The sequence below is a fragment of the Diabrotica undecimpunctata genome, chromosome 4 (assembly GCF_040954645.1).
Source record: "Diabrotica undecimpunctata isolate CICGRU chromosome 4, icDiaUnde3, whole genome shotgun sequence".
NCBI classification, from domain to species: Eukaryota; Metazoa; Arthropoda; class Insecta; order Coleoptera; family Chrysomelidae; genus Diabrotica; species Diabrotica undecimpunctata.
The window spans coordinates 91,636,110-91,654,916 of record NC_092806.1 but is presented as its reverse complement, the minus strand read 5'-3'; the positions used below and the strand labels follow the sequence as shown (position 1 = coordinate 91,654,916).

The 18,807-nt window shown below is 33.4% G+C and overlaps 3 protein-coding genes across 3 annotated transcripts; all 3 read right to left on the bottom strand.

Moving 5' to 3' along the window:
- Positions 1 to 2,560: 2,560 nt before the first annotated feature.
- LOC140438811 (uncharacterized) lies at positions 2,561 to 4,772 on the bottom strand. The gene is made up of 3 exons (XM_072528457.1): positions 4,335 to 4,772; positions 3,972 to 4,168; positions 2,561 to 3,543 (listed from the first exon to the last, which is right to left on the bottom strand). The coding sequence occupies exons 1-3, from the start codon at positions 4,463 to 4,465 to the stop codon at positions 2,561 to 2,563; spliced, it is 1,311 nt and encodes a 436-aa protein (XP_072384558.1). The 5' UTR covers positions 4,466 to 4,772.
- Positions 4,773 to 6,261: 1,489 nt separating this feature from the next.
- Positions 6,262 to 8,109, bottom strand: LOC140438810 (ATP-dependent DNA helicase pif1-like). The gene has a single exon (XM_072528456.1). It carries the CDS (start codon positions 8,107 to 8,109, stop codon positions 6,262 to 6,264), a length of 1,848 nt encoding a protein of 615 aa, XP_072384557.1.
- Positions 8,110 to 8,191: 82 nt separating this feature from the next.
- LOC140438808 (uncharacterized) lies at positions 8,192 to 8,932 on the bottom strand. Its single transcript, XM_072528455.1, has one exon. The coding sequence runs from the start codon at positions 8,930 to 8,932 to the stop codon at positions 8,192 to 8,194; it is 741 nt and encodes a 246-aa protein (XP_072384556.1).
- Between the last annotated feature and the right edge of the window lie 9,875 nt (positions 8,933 to 18,807).

Genomic DNA, 18,807 nt, shown 5'->3' with positions numbered 1-18,807 from the left:
AGGTGATGATTTTGGTATAAGTGAGAGTTATGCATCAAGAATTTTTTCAAAATCATTACCAATCATTAGTAAATATGTAAGAAAGCTTATACTGACACCCAACATTAACAGCATAAAATCAAATTTACCAATAGCTTTTCGAGCTCGATACAGTGATGTATTATGTATTATTGATTGTTTAGAGATTGAAATAGAAAAACCTTCAGATTCTATTAAACAATCTTTAACTTGGTCAGAGTATAAGAAGTGTAATACACTAAAATATTTAATATCTTGTACTCCTGATGGCATTATTAATTTCATTTCTAATGCTTTTGGTGGTCGAACATCTGATGCAGTTATTATAGAGAACAGTGGGTTTTTGTGTATGCTTCCTCCCAAGGTGTCTATCATGGCAGATAGGGGTTTTAAACATATAGAACATTTATTGGTTGCTAAAGGGTGCAAATTAATTAGACCACCAAGTGTCTCTTCAAACACAAAATTAAGTCCAATTGAAGTGATAGAAACCAAGCGCATTGCCAGTTTAAGGATTCATGTTGAAGGAGTCATACGCAGATTAAGAGAATTTGCATTCTTGGCTCCCCATGCATGTGTTGACAATAAGTTGATACCTTATATGGATCATCTAATAAAAATAGCTTGTGGGCTAGTAAATTTGCAGTCTGGTCTAATTTTAGGAAAGTAATGCTTTAAAAACTTCATTGTGTATGTTTTACTTTCATCTAGGAAACTAGGTACTGTTTGTTCCCAGTATGTCATATTTTATTAGTTTATATATTCAGTTTTGTACTTAGTCACTGTAAATTTTAGAAAACTAACTACTTAAATTGTATTTTCCAATAAAAATGGGTATAGAAATTAAAATAGCTTAGAGTTTAAATATTTGACTTACATTTTTTATTGTTTGTAATGATTTACACTGATTTTGATTTATGTTATAATGTAGATAAACCTATACATATAATAAACCTATATTTTTTCCTGTATATACAATGCAGTTTATACTTTATACAGTCCTTTATATACAATGCATTACTATTTAAAATGTGTACAAAAGTTACATAATAAATAACAAACAATTTATTTTCTACTTGAGTTCAATATAAGTCCTCATAAGTACCTATATGAGGACAAATATTGTGACTTCATATTAACTGCTTAGTTAATTTGTAGGTCAGTCTAATTTCAGGATAACATGTCTTTAAAAATAGCAAGAAATATTTAAAAAAAAAATTTAAAAACAGTTTGTTAAACTTAAACTTAATGTATTTTTGACTTTATTTCTTTGTATGCAACATGTCATATTTTATTAGTATATCCTATATTAAGCTTTGTAGTTACATGTATTAGGTACTGTATATTTTCAAAAAAACTAATATTGTATTTTGTAATAAATATTAATATAGAAATCAAAACCGTTTACAGTTTAAACATTTTGAAGTGAATATTTTTTATCGCTCTGTATGATGTTTTGCATGGGTCTAAAATTCTATTTAGCGTGACTCGAAAAATCAAGACTTGTTAATCTTGCAGTATACTGTAATATACATAATATACATACATGTATACTTATAATTTTACATAATATATATTTTCTAACAACTCTTGAACGACTTGAAAGATTTGGCTAATTTTGATTTTAAAGTATTTGTACAAGATATACTTATATAATAAAATTATATAAACTTTTTTAGATTTTAAAGAACTTAAGATTTTTTAAATTATAAAGAACTTAAATGTGTATTGTTATTATAACACATTAAAAAATCAATAATAAGCGGATATAAAATTTCATTAACCTACATTATAGTAATAACACGCTATAAGAAGTATTCACTTCAGTCAAGTGTCACACTCTTTTATTGCTGTTTTGTTATAATTTACAGTGATGTTGACTTATGTTTTAGAAATAATGTAGATAATTAAACAAAACCTTTAATAAAGATTTTTCAAACTGAACCTGTAATATGTTTTCCCTAATACTCATACATTAAAGATTACAATACATTATCAAGCCTTATAATTATTTTTATTATATAAAGTGTACAGTATAATCAACAAAAAATAGTATATAACAATAAATAAATTGAACAAATATTGGATTCAGCCTATAAAACAAATGCAGCTGTAGACATGTGTTTCTGTCTCCTAGTCAGTACGGCAAAGTTACCTTACAGATGTTGGTAAATGTAGCGAATAAGATTATTCAGAAAAAAGTGTACAAAGAAATACTGATGGAAAAAGTAAAGAAGTGACACAACGACCAACTGTTAATTTGTGATTTTTCTCTGAATTGCTGATATGGTTGTTAATTAAATTCAAATATTACAGCTATAACTGCCTGAAGGACAAACTGTTACCCAAGGATAGAAATAATAATTTTATTTTCTATCTCCCCATCATCTTTGGCTCGACGATCCTCTGTGGATTGCTTGCTCTAAGAGTCATTGCCGTTATGTTCGGTTTCTGGTGACGTGTTGCCATCTTCTGATCTCTAATATCCCTAAATCGGTCTCAACTCCATCTAACCACCTAATTTGCGGTCAGCCTCTGCTTCTTATTTTTTATCTACAGATTTTAATAAACGGGGAAAAATATTATGCGTCCAAAAACTTTCAGCAGCTGTCATCAAACTCTCCAAATGATTTTCATCATAGTCCACCCATGTATAATTGAAATTAGAATTATTTTCAAATTCTGGATCAGCAACACAAAATAAACACTTTTTTTTAGCAAACATAAACATTTGAAGTTGAACTTGTGCATTATATTTAGCAGTTATTTTATTGTCCTTTGTTAAATAATTAGCTACAGTTTTATTAGTCTGAGGACATTTTATTTCTACAATATATTCCTCACATATGGCATCAGGTGAAGCGCCAAAAATTGGAAATTTGGGGTTTAACTGTAAGCCAATATGGTTTAATTTTATTTGAAATACTTTTTGCACACATTTTATCATACTTTCTTCCAACTGTTTACCCCTATTCATTGCAGAAGTTGCTTTAAATTTTGAGACCCCAAGTATTTGTTCAACAAATGCCCCATCGCATTTTTTACAGTGAGCTGCATCATAAAGTTTTGATGCCGTTATTCTGCCATATCGTAACTCGAACCATAAACTGCTATCGGACTGTGTGCTAGTTTTGATGGCAGCTTCTGAGCATATGTGCTCACTCATATTATTTGAACAAAATTCAACAAACTCACTATATGTGGTCTGTTCTGTAGAAATAAATTTTAACAGCAGCTGGAATATCCCTATTTCTTTTATATTATCATCTTTAAAATGTTGCAATAACTGGCTCTCAGACTGGTTTTTAATGCCCATGTCTATTACTTCTTGAAGGAACTGGTTACTATCTTCATCTGAGCTTAACTCCTCTGGGGCCCCAAAGTCTTTAAGTGTTAAATATTTTATACTTGTACCAACTTTTGATAGTTTACTTTTGGCCCAATAGCAAGTCACTTCTGTTTTTGACGGTTCTTCACTTCTTCTGTGCAACCACATCAGAAAAGCTATTTGATGCTTGCACCCACCTATAACATACGTTTTGAAATTTAGAAATTGTCCATATATTTTTAGAGAAGCAAAACTACTATCGAATGTAAGTAATATATATATATATATATATATATATATATATATATATATATATATATATATATATATATATATATATATATATATTAACTACAATGTTATTTCAAGATTATTGTGATATTTACTTTAAAAACCAAGAACAAAATTATTATAAAGGCTGTATATTTAGATACTACCTATCAGAATTAAAATGGGCTAAAATAAATTTCCATGAAAGTGTTTATTCCTTCATATTTACTGCAAAATGTAGTATAAAATTTAGCTCAGCTGATGTTTGTCTTAGATCAGAATTTTTTATGTTTCAAGAATGCTCTTAATTCAAAATATTAAAAATACGTATCTGTTTATAAAAATACCTACTTACCTAATGAAGCAGCACAATCATAACACTTTAGATCAAGTACTTCCTCGGTTTCTTCATTAATTTCACAACTTACAGCATACTGTTTTTTCTTAACATTATGTTCAGGTGTTATTTTTGCCCTTACAGTACAGATCATGTTATTTCTTTTTACTTGAACCCATCCTACAGCTGCATCTCCATATGATTCTCTGCCAGATCTAAATGCAAACGATGAATAAGTTAATTTGATTAAATTTCAGTACAATAGCGTAAACATATAATATTGACACTACTTAATATAAAGTACTAAGTTTTATCATTAAATACTTATTATGAGAATAATAATCACAATAAAATTAATGTTATAGGAGTATATGTACTTACTTATCTGCTTTAACTCCCCGAACTTCTCCCAGGGAAAAATTTTCACCGTTTTGAAAATATGTGGCTACCATAAACATATTTACAATGGGCAAGTTATCAGACTGGCCTTTGGAAAAACCCTCTTCGGTCATTTTAAAAATAATATCTGAACAAAAACGCTCAAATATTATTAAATATATAGTTCACAGCAACTATCTAAGGATTTATAAAACTGAAATACACCATAAAATTACTATAACAAGTAAACGAATGTCAAACGTAATGAATTATTAATAGTGCCAATTTTTGAACATTCTGACTATATGACGTCACGACCAATGAGGACGCGTTTTGGACTGGCTGCTATAATTTGAATTTTCTCTCGATTTTAATCGTTTTTAGGGGCCAAACTAAAGACAAAAACAACTTTTTTTTGTTTGATATATATTTTAAATTATGTTTTGTTATGATTTAAGGCATTTTTTTCGAATTTAAAATTTTATGCAAGTTCCCTATTGGACTGCTGAATTATTTAAAATTGCACAAGTTAAGATAACAAATCCTATAACGTATTTGTTCGAATACATGCAAGGTGCACCGATTAGCGGCGGTTTTTATGAAGAAGAATTGCAGAAAACATTAAACCCTGACATATACCTGGTCGAAAAAGTACTTAGATGAAAAGGCAATAAGATGTATGTAAAATGGTTAGGATTGGATAGCAAATACAACAACTGGATAGATACATCGAATATAGTTTGAGAATCTATATTTCGATTCGCCGCGTAGACTTACATTTTTTTGAAAAGGCTGATACTTAACCGCAAGGAGTAGGGAATGACAAACGTATAAATTCAAGACAAACTACGATGATCTGTTCAGTTTGCATCCACTTCGTCAGCGGTGTTCGAATCACAGTAGTACCATGAGCTCTCAAGATAGCGGTTACGACAGTCAACCTGTTAATTTCAATGATGATAGCGGTGAATTTAGTGTAGAATTTGACTACGATAAAGATAGTCAACCACCTAGTCCTGGCGCCGAATTAGATCACATAATTAAACTGTGTACACAAAAGATAAATGATTTTTTCCAAAAAGATCTACCGATCTACCAAAAAGATGAGTAGATGTCGATGAGTATGATCCTATCGAGTTTTAGTGTGGAGAATACTGCAAAATTAGACAATTGATGTATGATTCAACCAAGTTCCTTGTTATTGAAAAGCATGGTGTGGAATACTATCTAGATGTAAATGATGTTACGCAAATTCTACAAGTACATCACAGTATACTGAATCATCGCATATCGATGTTGGAAAATTTAAATTTTCATGAATATTATTGAAATGTTATAGACCTTAGGCTACAGAATTTTTGTACATATACTAGTTTATATGGACCGTTTGAAGCTTTAACTGCGTTTTGCGAAATTTCTCCATCAGATACTTTGTTTGGTCTAGCTATGAGAGAATATGTATATTATTATAAAATTAAAGTTGAAAATGATTTGGATAATTATTAATAAATAATATTAATAAATATGTTGTTTTTTATTTTTAATCTAATATAAATAAAACCAAAAACAAAAGAAAAACAACAACAACTTGAGATTATACAATTACTAGCTGACCCGGCGAACTTTGTTCCGCCTTAATGGCAATAAATAAGCAGATTGTGTTTTTTTATTGGAAAAAATACAAAAAAAAAATTAAATAACTACATTAATCATTCATTATTATTTCTGTATTTTAGTACATAGGTTGCTCTTCACTTAAGTACCTTGTGATACATGACATTTTTTGTTTTATTATCAGGCGCAAAAACAAACAACGCAGATGGTCTTCCGACCCGTGAACATGCCACGTATAATTGACCATGGGAAAAACATGAATGTTCTAGATTTAAACCACAAACTTTTAAGGATTGGCCTTGTGATTTTTTGATGGTCATGGCAAATGCAAGACGTATCGGAAAAGTCTTTTAAATTCAAACGGCATATCGGTTGGGATCATCGGGATCCTCGGAATGAGAACTTCCTCACCTTTGAATTTTCCTATCATTATCGTAGCGTAAATTACATTGTTCATGAATTTACTAACCACCAAACGCGTACCGTTGCACAGTTTTGGTTGGTTTATGTTTCGAAGCATGATTACTACGGAGCCAACCTTTAGGCGTAAATTGTGCGGTGGTAAGCCAGGCACGTCCAAAGAGTTTAAAAATTCAATTGGATAGTTGGTGGCTTCATCTTCATTTGTGACGCAGTCAATAGATTTGAATGAATGCGTTGTTCCAATTATCTTATTTTGAATTATGTAGTTCAGGTCATCTACATCTTTATTCTTAGCCGCTAAAATTGCTCGCTCACTCAACCATTCATTATTTTTGTAGTTAGAAATAATATTTGGAAATACATTGTTGATAAGTTCGTCTTTTGATGAGACGAAATTACAGAAATTATTTGGAAATGATATTAATCCGCTCGATTCATCGACAGGTACTTGACCATTACCGATAGTCAGCAATTGCTCCGAGAAATCTTCAGCAGATGTATCATTAAGCAATGTAACTCTCATGTTTGTTGTCAGCTGCAGTTTCTTCACATAGCGCCATAGATTTGACGATTTGAGGCAAGCGTTTATTTCATCGGCAGCCGTAGATCTTGGAATTACTGGCAGTATTTGGCGGAAATCGTCAGACAGTAAAATCATTGCTCCTCCAAAACATCTCGAGTCATTGCGTAAATCTTTTAATGTTCGGTTAAGTGCTTCTAATGCACGTTTATGCGCCATTGTGCATTCGTCCCAGATGATGATTTTCGATGCCGCTAAAACTTTGGCCATTGCTGAGTGTTTTGCAATATTACACGTTGGTTCTTCAATAGTTTGACGATTTAACGGTAATTTGAATGCTGAATGAGCCGTACGGCATCCTTCTAACAATGTGGCTGCTATTCCAGAAGTAGCAACTGCAACCGCTATGTTGGATCTCGCCCGAACAGTTGCTAAAACTAATGACATAAGGAATGTCTTGCCAGTTCCACCAGAAGCATCTAGGAAATATAAACCACCATTTTCATCAGCGATTGCCTTCATTAAAGTATCATAAACTTCCTTTTGTTGGTAATTCAACAGGGGTACATTCCTTTGAACTACTAAATCTAATTCCTGGTGATCATATTCACGTTCCCGTTCCAATTCTCGATTAAATGCGTCATTCATTTCACGATTTGGCGCTGGCATTCCTAACCTGATTAATAAATTACCGCACATGAGGTAACACATATCTTCGATCAAGAGTAAAGCACGATTATGTATCTCCTCATTCATCTCTATGTCGTGATTTCTGGAACTGACACGACTTTGATGTAAAATATCTTCTGACATACTATCCTTGTATTTGTGCCACAGGTTACATGGGTTTGATGGAAAACATGTCGAAATTATGATAGCGAATAATGTGCGTATCTGACTTGGAGATGCAGAGATAATGGCTTCAGCGATTGTCGTATCCCAATGGGTATCGTTTTCTAATAAGTTCAATTCTTCACATGCAGCACGATATGTTGGGAATATTACACCATTAACAGTTCGTAGTGTCTCAAATGAAGTTGGCCCACGCACATTTATCAGCAACAACCGCAAATAGAAACATTCATCATTCTTTGGATGAACTGTATACATACGACCAAGAGCATCAGTAGAACGCACATCTGGATACCCAGGAACCGCATCACCTTGCTTCCGTCTTTGAAAATTCTTGGATGAAGCATTCCAAGTATAATAACGTGGCATCTCCGAGTAAAGCAAAGTTCGTGCAAACTGATCGCTTTGGCAGATTGCAAAAAAACTGGTCAATGTAGTTGCTGGAGGTGTTTCAGCACGTTGCGTAGCATTCGAAGCCGTGAAATATACTCGTTGACCATTCTCCAGATGCACCGCCAAATGTAACAGTAGGATGACGTTCGTGAATTGGAAATGCGAATATACGCCAAATCGCTTCATTACAGTTCACATAACGACCAACTTGATAGCGTGAAATTTCATCGTTGGTATTTGAGGATTGCAATCCAAAAACCGCCATATCACTGCCTTTCGTGACATATTTGCAAATATATTTTATGGGCTTAACTGAATTGCAGTATTCAACGTTGCAATGTGTCTTTAACGTTTTAGAAATAAGTGGCGAATATGGAATAATCAAACTGTTGTCGACAACGAAATCCATTCTTTTCACTTTCGTTGTGACAGTTCGGCCGTTGTCATCTGGTGATCGACGCCGATACAGCGGATACCCATCGTTGCCAGTGACAGTCTCCGCCGTTAATTTCCGTGGATATCGTTTAGAGCACTTTCCATCGACCATGCAAGGTGATTGGGGATTGATGGCACCACACGGTCCATGAATCATATTAGTAGTAACAACATCATGTAGGTCTGGATCGACTTCATAATTAGGAATCTCGGCACATATGATATCATCTATTTGGTCAGGCTGAATTCTTTCCACTAACCAAATAAGAATGTGTGCGTGCGGCAGGCCTCGCTTTTGCCATTCGATTGAATACATCCAGCATCGAGTATCTTCAAAGACGCGTTGTTTAACAATAAAGTTCATCAGGGAATAAATTTTTTGCCTGAATAAACGTGCTGTGATGTCGTGTCTATCATTTGATGTTTGTCCGGGAAGCAGCAATTGAGTAATTTCTATCCATTTTGGATTACAGGTAAAAGTAATAAAGAGATCTGGCCGGCCGTAATGACGAACATATGTCATTGCATCTTGTGCATATTCATGCATATGACGTGGGCTACCAATGTACGTCGCCGGCAGAATAGTTAATCGACCAATATTAGCTGCATTTCCTTCAGTACTAACTGCATCACGTAAATAGATGTACTCCTCAGAACGCAGTTTGGCTTGGTTCAACCTAATAAATGTTAAACGTTCCGTTTCTATTTTTACATACATGTCAACGCAATACTGCTGAAACAATCGACGAAACCGCAGCAAATAGTTGTCAGCATTTTGACGAATCATCAAACGATATGCATAATAATTCATTGAGCTAACTTTCTTTGTAGTTTCTTCACCTGAAATTAAAAATTTGATAATTAACCATTTCAAAGACAAATAATACAGACATTAACCATTATTAAGATACTGATACTTTACCATTCAATGGATTTATCATTTTAATATTAAAATAATATCCATCTTCTCCTTGCCAAAACATCAGTGGGTATTGCAATGCGTCATATGATCGATGAGTTTCAGATATTTGTTGCAGTTGCCCAGTATCGCGACGTGTAAGCACAATATCGCGTTTTTCCAATTGTTCACCAACAATCAGGATGGCAACTTCGTCTACTGTTGGAGCATTAAATGTGCGTTCGTGTGTTCCAGATGGTCGTTTATCTGCTTTGATGACAACTTTATAGTCATCATTTGGCATGCGCTCTAAAGCACTCTTAAACAACCTGACCAACGCATGATGTTCATGAAGCAGACACTGCAAGTCTTGAATAATCCCTAGGCGTCGATCAAGTTGTTCTTCCATGTTGCCCATGAAATATATTTGTAAAAATTTATTCTGTGTATCTTCGAAAGGTAGTAATGATCCAATTCGATGGTGAATCTGTCCTTGTATCTACAAAATAAAAACCAGACAGTATTAACTGGGTTATAAACACTTTTTCTGTGGGAGAATAGAGTTCAGTATTAGCAAATATAATACATACCAATAGATAAAGTAAGTTAGTCTTTAACTACATTCTATTAAAGTACAAAAATAAATACCTTAAATGTCGGATTAAATCCTCGTTCTTCGATAATGTCTGCCCCAAATGACGTCATTTGGAAACAACTATTGTATTTTCGAGTATTTGCAAGAAAGTGGCGTGATTCTTGTGTTTTGCCACAAAGCAATGAATACAATGGCTCATGTGGCGGAGTCAACACTGGCAATTTCACTTTACCATTAAGGCAGCATAATCCAGGCGTTTCTCTGGAAAACTTTAATGCACCACAATACTCGCAAACAACGTCCATTTGCCCAATGCAAACGCTAGGATGCAAGCTGTAATCATTGCTGCAATCGTATCGAAACGCTGCTCGATTCAAATCAGCTAAATATCTTGTTCTGCGTCGCAAATTATCTATTTGTTGCCTTCTGTTGTTCGCTCGACGATTCTGCATTGCCAACCGAGCTGTTTCACGGGCTGCTTCACTTTGCTCTCGTGATTGAGAAGCACGAAGTCGAGCCATACTATCGCGGCGCTGTTCACGTGCAATTTCTTGTTCTTCTTCAGTCCTTTCATTTGCAGTATTTTGTATTCTTCTTGCATTACGGCTTTGTCGGGAAAGATTCGATCGTCTTGGTCGCGGCATTATTAATTAAACTTCACTTCACTTCAATTACGGCTTTGTCGGGAAAGATTCGATCGTCTTGGTCGCGGCATTATTAATTAAACTTCACTTCACTTCAATCCACTTGTTAATTATTTATTTAATAGAAATAGTTTTAATATTGATTTCTTACAAATATCAAATTGTCATCCATACGTCATTACATAGCTGTCATTTTACGTCAATTACATAGCTGTCATTTGCGTTTTGTTATTCCAAGTCTGATTCTTTTTTGTTATACCACGTTTTATAGTGACTGACGTTTCATGTCAAGTCACACGGGAACGCTGTCGAACGGGATAAAAAGTATCCTATGTCCGTCTCCTGGCTCTAAGCTACCTCCCTACCAATTTTCAGCCAAATCTGTTCTGCCGTTCTTGAGTTATAAGTGGTGTAACTAACACGACTTTCTTTTATATATATATAGATTACTAAAAATTACATTATAAATTGATAATATTTTTTATATTTAAAAAATTAAAATTTACAAAAACTTGTAAATTGTGATTAAGTGATTTTTTCTCTTTTTTTCTTTTGATTTAAGTAACCATATACTGCACAAAAAGAAGAAAATTATGTATGCATAGAGCATCTACATTGAAAGGACGAAGTTGTATCAAACAAGACATGATCAAATAAATGTTATTCAATAAGATAATGCCTTCACGGAAGCGTATTAAATGAATTTGGTATTAAGTACCGCTTGTCGTCATAAGGACTTAGAGCCGTTTTGGATTGTTCGATGCTAAATACTGAGTGTTGGTACGACCGAATACACATTTGGCTTGCGGTTTGAACTTTGCATTCTTTAAGACATTTTTCATAGTCTTCGTACGTAATTTTATTTCGAACGACGTTATATTTTTGTTATTCCCAAATTTTCTATGTCACATTCAATTCTCTCTTTATTTAGTTGTTTTCGTTCTAGACGGTGCCTTTCCTTTTCTCTCTCTTCGTTAGTTATTTGCATTTTAAATGTGTACATTTTTTTTCTTAGCACACTAAAATGTGTAACTGTGTCTACAACAATTGTATCTGGGCTTTTCGGCCATAGGTACAATTGTCTTTATTTTGGAATTTACAAAATGGAAATTCCGACCATTTCTTTTGCAAACCACTCCATACAGTTAATGCCTCTATAGCTCTTAAAATAAGATAAGCTGTCATCGTAAGCACATTTAAAATAATAGTCTGCACTAAAAGGTACATGTTTCTGATATTTTGCTGTTTTACTCAATGTGGGATTGGAATCCTGAAAATTACTTAACTGACATTCAAAATCGGCATAAACTATAAACGGAGTTGTTTGTTGGTATGTAAAATTACGAAAAGCCATATGATCATATTTAGAACCAGTCATTTTGCATTTATTCATATCTGAACACATTTCTTCGTGCTCTGTTAGTTTGCTTTCACTGCTAAAATAGTTTAAACAACGATCGCAGATATATTTTTTCCGGTTGGTCTTGTTCAATTGTGACCTCACTAATTTTCCGAAATCTTTAATACAACAATAATGAAGGCATATTTCAGTCTGATCGTCATCTTCTGGAAGAGCATCGTAATCATTTAAATTTGGAAAATATTGATCCTGTATTAGGAACAAATTCACATGCTTTTCCATCTTTTGTGGTGTCAGTTTGTTAGGCACTACTTCATAAAATTGTTTTTCCTTAACTACATTTAATTTTAATACAAAAACATTGACTGATATGGCGTTTAATTTTTCAAATCTTGAAATTTAGCTTAATGGCATTGGACTTGTCTCTCATACTCTCTGAGCATGTTTGTTAACAGGACATAAAGCACTAACTATTGACCAATAAAAGTATGTTTGATCAAAATTATGAACATTAATACAAGCCTTTTTATTACTAATATCTTTTGGCAAGTCAATGAAGGATGAGCCGCTTCCCATTTCCACTTTATTAATATTAACGTCCAATGAAATTACTTTAGATAGCGCGGCACCCGAATCTTTTTCTGCAAATTCAGACAACTTTGCATAAATTTTATCTTTACCGTTTTCTTCAAACCAAAGATGTAAATCGAAGAAAGGGGATGAACCAATTCTCGACATAAGGATGATCAGGGAAACCAACAACATCAAAATAGATTGGTATCAAAAACCGACCCATTCTGGTAGATACCTTAACTACAACTCATACCATAACAATTCTACCAAAGTCAACTTAATCAAACAGATGAAAAATAGAGTAACAAAATTATCAGATCCTTCATTTCATACAAAAAACCTACAAATCCTACAGAAACTTTTTATTTCAAACGCTTATCCAACACCATTAGTTAATAAGATTTTGTTTAATACTATCCATGACGAAGATATTACACCTTCCTTCGCGACTAACAATGCTGATCCTGATATCGTAAGTGGGAACCCAGTCTCTAATACTCCTATAAACAAATATTTTTCACTACCATATTTCAGAGATATCACTCCGGGGTTAACAAGGATTCTGAAAAGTGTTGAAAATAGCTTTGGCAATATTAATAACAACATTAAACTTAATGTGGCTTGTAGATCAGCCCTAACAATTAATAATCTTTATTCTAAGATAAAAGGTAAGACTCCCATAGATAGGCTTAGTAATATTGTCTACAACATTCCATGTCTCTCTTGCAACAATTCCTACATCGGTCAAACATCTCAATTATTGAAATCACGTATTACACTACACAAAAGTGATTCTCGACTTCACCCTGACCGTTGTGCATTAGCCAAACATGTCCATTCCACTGGTCATCTCATGGACTATACTAACACCACAATTCTCCACCGCGAGAACAATAAATCTAAAAGAGAGTTCATTGAAATGTCTTATATTTTCCTTAACGATTTCTCCATTAATGTAAAGAGTGACATCAAGAATCTAAGCGATATATACCACTTGTTACTTAAATCAGATACCAAGAACAATACTATATCACAGATAACTAACTTGACTGATATATCCATTAACAACTAACATACCTTTATAATTAATTTTCATTAACACAAAAAAATATATAACATTCCCTTGCTTTTCTTAGATACATCTCAATAAGATGCAATAATACATGAACAATATAATATAATTAAATAAAGTAAATCAAAATAATATTTCCCTATACTGGGATTTAAATTCATTCGTTTTTTACCAATGAACCTTAACGACATAAAGATTCATAAGAACAATGAAGTTGTCAGCGCTTGCGTTCTGGCTAAAACAGAACCTCACTTTTAAACTATCTAAAAATCAAAAATTTAGTTATTGCCGACAATTCAAAGAATTACCTCTTTTTAAATGTAGTTACATTGGGTTTTTCGATTAACCTTGGGTAAGCCTTTGCGTGTCAAGTTCAAAGCTACCATACATTTCAAACCTTACAAAAAACTTTTTTTGCACATAGTAACAAAAAACACCACTATGTTACTAGCTAAGTTTTTTAATATTCTAACTCTACAATTCTAAGTTACGGTAAGATCAATAATGTTTTAATAGATACTATATGGTAGCTAATTATAATTTATTCTCTTTCAGCCCTGAAGAAGCCAAATTAATTCTCTTTGGCGAAAACGTTCGGCGAAACAATTGATACACATTAGAGTCTTTCTTGCAGATTTCCCCAATATTTAAGAGTTTACTATTTAACTAATCTGCAAAGATTAAATTTCTTTTCTTTTCTATATATATATATATATATATATATATATATATATATATATATATATATATATATATATATTGTTATGATTGTTTATTTTGACTTTGATTTTAATTTATTGAGCCAATAAAAAAATTATAATTTACTTGTTATCAAATGTAAAATAAGACTCCTTATATAACCTGTGTTCGATGGATTCATAGATTTTCTAGTTGTCCTTTATCGAGATAGAGAAGAAGGATAATAATAAAAGAAAATAGTATATTACAAAAATTAAGTATTCTTTATTTTATATAAAAAAGGAATAAAACAATTTTCAACTTCTGCCGTTATCTTATCAATCAGCATACAAGAAAATAAATGAAATTTTTATAATAATAAGATTTTAAATCTACATAAAATTTATAATAAGTGAAAACCAATTTTTCTTAAACTTTCCTTTACTTGAAACACAAAACAACAAAACTTTAACTTTTGATTAGTCAACAAAACTCAATTCTTTAAATTTTAATGATAATGACCATGATGTCAACACAGATCGTTCAGATACCAATTTCAATTGTACAAAACACTTACAGCTTTTTTTTCTTATTGAATTGTATGTTGACACATACCCAGAAAAGTCCAGTCTCCTCAACGATGTGATCTCTCCTCTTTGGCACCTCGGCTCCTTCCTAACGTATCTGCAAACCTCCTGCAGACTACACAAAAACATCTGATTAACTTCTCCAAAAACTCAGCTACTTGTTTATGACACAAGGACCTCCTTTTGTCAACTTGATGCCGTAAAACTACTTTCACATATACTTCACAAAATGCCCACGGTAGATACAAGGACCTCTTTTAATCTACTGGTTATCTCCTTCTGCAAAACTATTCACTTCTTTTCAAACTCACGAACCACACCCTATCTTCTAACAAACGACTGTGTTCTTCAATGGCCAAATTGCAACTGCCTCTCCCCGCCTCCTAATCAGGCTAGCCCCATTACCATTTAAAAACGACTATCCAATCAAAAGCTCAAATCTTGTTGACTACTGTTAATGTTTGTTCTAAAAATTCTGTGTATCATTTGGGAAGACCAAATTACTGTTTCAGAGAAAGAATAAATAAAAATTGATTTTCTATCCTCAGTCTGTTAATACACAATCTATACCTGTTTCCTAAGATTAGAATATGGTCATTTAATACACAAACAATGACAATTGGGAAAGAAGAAGTATGACAATATATATACCACGAAATACTTTTTTGGCTTTTTAAAAAAATAATTTTATTTCGAAAATACAATTACTAATTACTGAACTTAAAAACTTAAATATACTGAACAAAAATAAAGAGCGAAGTGGTTTTGTAATAACGGGTGTTTTTTTTTAGCGGTATAGAAATAGAAGTTGGCAACACATTTTTAAGGGGCGGCTATTTTGACAGCTGTCAGGTGATTATTATTTACTTTAGTTTGACATTTCAATATGAATAGACTGACGCCTGAACAACGCTTTCAAATTGTGCAAATTTATTTTGAAAATCATTTTATGGTATACATAATCGCCCATCAGAGCAATTAATTCGATCAACTGTGGAACGTTTTCGCAACACGTTCACTCTTAATGATAATACGCATCCACAGAGATGTCGTACAGGCCGTACAGAAGATGTTGTTGCTGCTGTTGAGCGTAGTATAGAGGAAGACCCGAATCAGTCTATACGCCATCGTGCACAGCAGTTGGATATGTGTCCATCCACTTTATGGAAGATTTTGCGAAAAGATCTTGGTTTGCGTGCTTACAAAATTCAACTCGTGCAGGAATTGAAGCCACACGATCACCTATCAAGGCGTAGATTCGGTGAATGGGCCCAAAACGAAATTGCCGTTGATCCCGACTTTCATAAGCGAATTTTGTTTAGCGACGAAGCTCACTTTTGGTTAAATGGCTACGTCAACAAACAAAACTGCCGTATTTGGAGTGAAGATAATCCTCAAGGGTATGTTGAGAAACCACTATATCCAGAAAAATTGACTGTTTGGTGTGCTTTGTGGGCTGGTGGAATCATTGGTCTGTACTTCTTCAAAAACAATGCTGGCCAGAACGTTACAGTCAATGGTGACCGCGATAGAGCCATGATTACTGACTTTTTTATTCCTGAATTGAACAACCATAATGTGCAGGAGCTGTGGTTTCAGCAAGACGGCGCAACATGTCACACAGCTCGTGCCACAATGGATTTATTGAGGGAAACGTTTGGTAACCGCATAATCTCGCGTTTAGGACCCGTGAATTGGCCTCCAAGGTCGTGCGATTTAACACCGTTAGACTATTTTCTGTGGGGTTATGTGAAGTCGCTAGTCTATGCCAATAAGCCTGAAACGAATGACGAACTGGAGGACAACATTCGCCACGTTATTGCCGATATACGGCCACAAATAGTGCAAAAAGTCGTCGAAAATTGGACCTCCAGATTAGACTACGTCAGATCCAGCCTTGGTAGTCATATGCCAGAAATCATATTTAAAATATAATGCCAAAAAATGATCTTTTAAATAAAGTTAATTTCCTGTTCATATAAAAAATAATCTTTGTTTTATTCCACTTTAAAGTTCTATATCTCTAAAAAAAAACACACTTTATTAGTATCTGCTGACTCAATGCAATCGTGTAAAAACCTAGGGTTCCGCTGACTCTGCTTGTACTGCATGTGCAGGGAACCTTATCGGCTCTGGTAGTTGGAAGTTGAAACCTGATACCCTGGGAATCGTCGTGATAAGGAACATTGGTTGGTACAATGCATATAACAGCTTCCCAGTTTAGATGAAAGTTGATGCGTGGCAGCAACTTTTAGACTGTCTGTTTATTGGTATTCAGTTGGATCTGCTTTTCTTCGTCTATGGAGTCGCTTAGGTGGATAATAGGTCTTCGTCTTGGAAGGATCTTCCTCCAATTTCTGGCGAAGGCTGTCTCTGGGTGTGTTAATGAAGAGGGCGGATGGTCATTGTCATTGGTATTGCCAATTATTATCTTGTATCTTCTCTTGGACCTGCATTTACACATGACATAAGGAACAACAAGAGTCACAATGATGACTGTTCGATCGTGAACCAGCTCAGATGTTTGTTGACGAATGGTTCATTGATTAGTTTGTCGAGTTCTTCAGTATACTGATCAAGTTTGTCATAGGCTATCTCGAGGTCTATAGTATTGATCTTGCTAAGCTTCAGTGGTTTTAAGTCAGGAAGATGAATCTTATATGGGAAGTCTTTGCAGCAGTTGAATTTCCGGATTGTGACGTTAAAGTTTTTAATAACAGAAGTGGTAACCAATATTTGATTTTTTAATAGGTTTTCGATTTTTGATACTCATCGCGGGTTATTTTATTTATACATTCATTGAAATATTCACCGTCTGACGAGTCTAAGTTGCTGGTAATAATTAATTTCCATATCAAACCTATTCCGTTAATAAGTCCACGTTTCTCTCGGAATGTGTATTATTTCGTATCAGCCATTATTTCTGTATATTTGAGATCAACATAACTAGAAATTGGTTAGAGAAGACTTATGGAAGTTTGGACTTCAGATTTGAATACATTTTCTAAGATTTTGTTATTTTTGTCGATAACGTCTTTGATTGGTTACATGTCTTTATATACAAAGAGGGTCCATTTGTTGTTCGAAATTTTGAGATTGGTTTCTTCATGAAAAAAGATTCCAATAGTGTTGTTGATTGGAGTTAATGTATACTGGGAGTGGGAGGCAAAAGAACAGGTCTGATATTATTCTACATTATGAATTTTGCGACAATTACAGAATACAATCTTCAAACTCATTTTGGCACATCGTTGCCTTCTTCTTGTACTACCTCAACAATGTGTAACAAAACATTTTTCTTTTTACCCGTAACTCCAATTGAAATAAAAAATACAATCGATCAACTAAAAAATAAGCCTAGTACTGGTATTGATAACATATCTGTAAAAATAATAAAACTGATAAGTGATCATATATCGATTCCTTTAACCCATTTAGTTAATCTCTCAATAACTAATAACCAATTTCCATCCATATTTAAAATGGCAAAAGTTATTCCAATATTCAAAAGGAATGACCCTCATATTTCAAATTGTAGACCAGTATCTGTCCTTAGCATAATTTCCAAAGTAATAGAGAAGGTTGTATACAACAGAATGTTAAATTTTATAGAAGAATACAATTTATTAATACGCCAACACGGCGTTAGATCAAAAAGTCAACACTCTACTTTGAGCGCATAAAGGTCTACACTTTGAGCGTATTTATGATGAATTAAATAGTAGAAACCATCACGATTTTTTGACTGCTTAGACATAACATTTATTCGCAATAAATTATATAAAGTTGGTTTTAGAGAGCGTTGGTTTTAACGTTTTTATATTATCCATTT